The sequence below is a fragment of the Echinococcus granulosus genome, assembly GCF_000524195.1.
Source record: "Echinococcus granulosus chromosome Unknown EG_S00069, whole genome shotgun sequence".
Classification (NCBI taxonomy): domain Eukaryota; kingdom Metazoa; phylum Platyhelminthes; class Cestoda; order Cyclophyllidea; family Taeniidae; genus Echinococcus; species Echinococcus granulosus.
Window position 1 is genome coordinate 418,970 of NW_020170449.1, and position 3,811 is coordinate 422,780.

Consider the following 3,811-nt stretch of genomic DNA (forward strand, 5'->3'; position numbering starts at 1 on the left):
CAATGTTGGAGCACCACAAACTTTAATTACTGGTTTTTGGATAACAATTTTTGTGTTGAAGGTGGCAACGACGAAAATTTGCTACTTAATTCGTGAGTAGCAGTGCGCCTGTTTTCTAAAATCGAGACGCACGATACTGTGTATTGCTCTGGTAAATTTGTCTGCCCAGTTAGTTAGACTGACACATCACACGATCCCAACTGAGTCATCTCGCAGGCCACCTGAGGTACCTCGAATTTTTCCACTGTACCTTATGACACTACTCTCACGCAACAAATTTATGGCCTGAATAAGGTCATTTCAAGTCAATATGTAATTAACTTTCATTAGGTGTGGAAGAGCAGCAATATAAATTACTACCAGAAATTGATGCACTTCACATAACTCGGTGTGTTGGGGTGAGTTCGTCAGCCAGGCCACTCCGCCAGGGTATTTTGGACCAATTGCTCGCCTCTGCTCTCATTGATGACAAAATGGCCACGTTTATTTACATTCTGTTCTTTGCAACACTGGTGGCTTCAAATACTCCAACTGCGAAGGAACGCAAAGACCTCCTTCACTACCACAACCATAAACGAGCCAGTGTAAAGCCCTCCGCCACCAACATGCTGGAAATGGTAGGTCTCTCATCCTCAAAGTGGTTCGAGGGTCATACTTCTAGCAACCTTCAATTTTGCTCCCTTTTTCCTTGGAAGGTGTACAGTCTAAAACTAGAACGCTTGGCGGATAAGTGGGTAAAGAAGTGCATATACGAACATCCAAATTCTACGCAATACCCGGAGTATCGAGACTATGGACAGAATCTTGTGCTGTTTGGCGGCGTGAGTCGCAATCTGGTCGAAATGGCGGCCAAATGGTGGGAAGAGGTTAAAGATTTCTCCTACGAGAGAAATAAATGTGCTCCGAGGAAGGTCTGCCACCACTACATACAAGTGAGTTGATGCATCTTCAGATTGCACAAACTTTGAGCATTTAAAATAGGGGTTTGTTCTTGGCTGCATAATTTATGAGCTCCTATTTCATCTAACTGAATGTTGCCTGGCAGTAACAACCCTAAAAATTGCCTTTTCCACGAGAAACTTAGATGGTGTGGTCAACATCCAACGAGCTGGGGTGCGCGGTGAAGCGGTGTGACCACTTGAGGCCTGATTGGCCCCCACCAGTGTACCTGCTAGCATGTCAATATAAACCGCCGTGAGTGAGATGGTGCAATATGACCCGCAAATCTTGAACAATTGCATAACTGTTATGTCTCTGTTCTAGCGGCAACTACATGGGCATAAAACCGTACAAAGATGGAAGGAGTTGCAGAGACTGCCCATTTGGAACTAAGTGTAGGAATAGGCTTTGCTCGACCAAGTCTGCCTCCTATACTAGGCGCTTCGAAGGACTCCTCTTGTGTGCAGTGCTCATAGTTTATTATTTTCTCTAAGGAAGCTCTAACGAATCGAATGCTAAAATCGTTATTTTGATTCTCACTTTACAATCCTCTGACAAGTTGACTCATTCTTTTTTAGGTTCATGCAAAATAAAATGGCTTATGATTCCTACCTTCCTCTTGCTCTTTGCCACCGCGCTTTTGCTTTTTAACGATTCTGCCATAAAGCGGAGCATAATTACGTTGTTTGCATGAGTGAATGGAAGTGATTGATGCTGCAGTTGCTAAATTTATATTTCTCTGATCATTCAATTTGTGCTTGCCTTGGAAAGTATGGCGATTGCATCGCGTTATCATTTCTCGAGAATGCCTCCCAAATAACCTTTGAGGTATAATTTGTGTAAATCACAAAGATGGTCAGTGCTGTGACCAATCTTCCTAACTACAGGCTTGATAGTCAATTGTGTGCATAAGTGTTTAAAGGAAATCCAGGCACCCAAACCTCGGACATTCGTAGCTAGCAGTAACACACATTGTCAAGAGGCTCATTTGGGGCTAGATCTAATTAGGCAATCTTATAAAGGAGTGAGTGTAAGAAACTGCACATATGCACTTCTTTTTCATGAAAAGGCTGAAAGCTTGTGTGTTGCATACTGCTTACAAAAGCACGCACATTTAGCAAACAGTTTTATTAAAGTTCTGATGCAAAGCTGGCATTCGATATGAATCTGGATAGTCACGCAGTCAGACAAGAAGAAGGCTTGAGAAAGCAGTTACATGATCATTCACTACCGCCCCTTTAAAACTGCATGATTTGCACAGTACACAATTCCTGTTGTTACGTAAATCATGCTAAATGTGCAGATTCTGTGTCTTTTGGGTGTGTTAAAAACCGTTCAAGAGTGATGGCTGTTGCACTGATTGTTCACCTGGTTCTGAGAGGATAGGATTTTGTATAGAAAAGGGTAAGTACAGCATCTTTTTTATGTTGCCATATTTCTCCCTTACATACTACTTATCCTAATTAGAAATGCGCAACACATTTTGATTCAAACGCGCCATCTCTTAATCAAATAGATACCGTGAGATTTCGCTTTTGTCGTCATTTTGATACAGACATAAAGGGCTTTCAAGAAGGTGGGTGAGGATTTTTAGGACTGATTATTGAGGATGCAGGAGAACTGGACTAAATTCTGTCATTCTGTCTTAAACTCGACTTTATGAATTCATGGGAAAACGGGTGTAACCTGTCGAAACAGTCTACAGTGAGGTGGCTGATTAATGTATCAGAAAGATAAATCATTATAGTGTCCTTAACTAAAAGTCGAAAGGACACACCAAACAGATGCAAGTTTTAGCAGCTATCTGATTGACGCTGAACACTGTTGCTACGTCCTTACAACACCCCATTCATACCCAAGCAAATTTTCTTTCTAGTGAAGGCACATTTGTATTAATTTTTACAGAAGAGTGTGACCTGCCTTATCATCCACTGCTTATCCCAGCCCAATGGGTATCATCAGAATGTGCTACCACTTTTAAACACATGGGTAAATAATTCTTTTCTTCTACACTTGAGGCGTAAATTTATACAAAAAGATATGCACCTGGCACACATTTCATAGCCTCTGATTGAAGTGTTGCCATCCAACCAAGGAGGAAAAAGAGTTACTGCATTTAAAAGGAACACAATAGCTTTTGGCACAGCAGGAAATTGTGTCTCAGTGGTAGTCTATGGCATCTGGATCATTTGTAGTCTACGCCATTTTTTACTAACGTACTGCTAGGGCTGTCTTTTAGGCGCCTAAAGTATTTGCTGAATTTGTCGCATCAAAGCCAAGGCTACTATGCAAATATTATGGTAACGGCTGCATAACATGTAATTCTTGATTGTTTTTCATTAACTTAATTCGCTGGGGCAGTATGTAAATTTCATAGAGTCGCAATCACTTTCTTTTATGGGTTAACAGCACTCAGTTGTCCAAATTTTTATGCCACCCACTTGTCAGCTTTACTTTATATAGAAGAAATTTTTGGATTAAAGGAGCAGGGAATGGCAGAACGGACAGCTTTCAATGCATAAATGATTGCTACCCACTGCTAATGGCTGCCTGCAAGCTTTTTCATACCCGTCCATATTATAGGGCTTTAAGCTCTACAAGTGGTATTCTAGGCTCTATTAAACCAGATTCTACGGTAAGTATAAGCAGGAGTGCAGGAAGCAATGTAATCTTGCAAAACTTCCCATTTTCAAACCAAGCTTTTATAGGTTCAATTTTAGCGTTTGATGAATGGCTAAAGCTTGTACATTAGTGGTGCGGTGAGAAAGATAAGCGTTATTTGTATTTCTCTAGTCGCCTCCATTCATTTTTACATAATGTTTGTGATTGGGATCGCTGTTTCACTTCCCCGCTCCGGCCTCCATACTCATGA

General features: G+C 41.2%; 1 protein-coding gene across 1 annotated transcript; it reads left to right on the plus strand. All coding sequences in view use genetic code 11, as the record gives it.

The window, feature by feature from the left end:
- Positions 1-473: 473 nt before the first annotated feature.
- On the plus strand, positions 474-1,332 carry EGR_07099 (Peptidase inhibitor R3HDML; the record flags this gene model as incomplete). The annotated part of the gene is made up of 2 exons (XM_024496348.1): positions 474-932; positions 1,264-1,332. The coding sequence occupies 2 exons, from the start codon at positions 474-476 to the stop codon at positions 1,330-1,332; spliced, it is 528 nt and encodes a 175-aa protein (XP_024349275.1).
- Between the last annotated feature and the right edge of the window lie 2,479 nt (positions 1,333-3,811).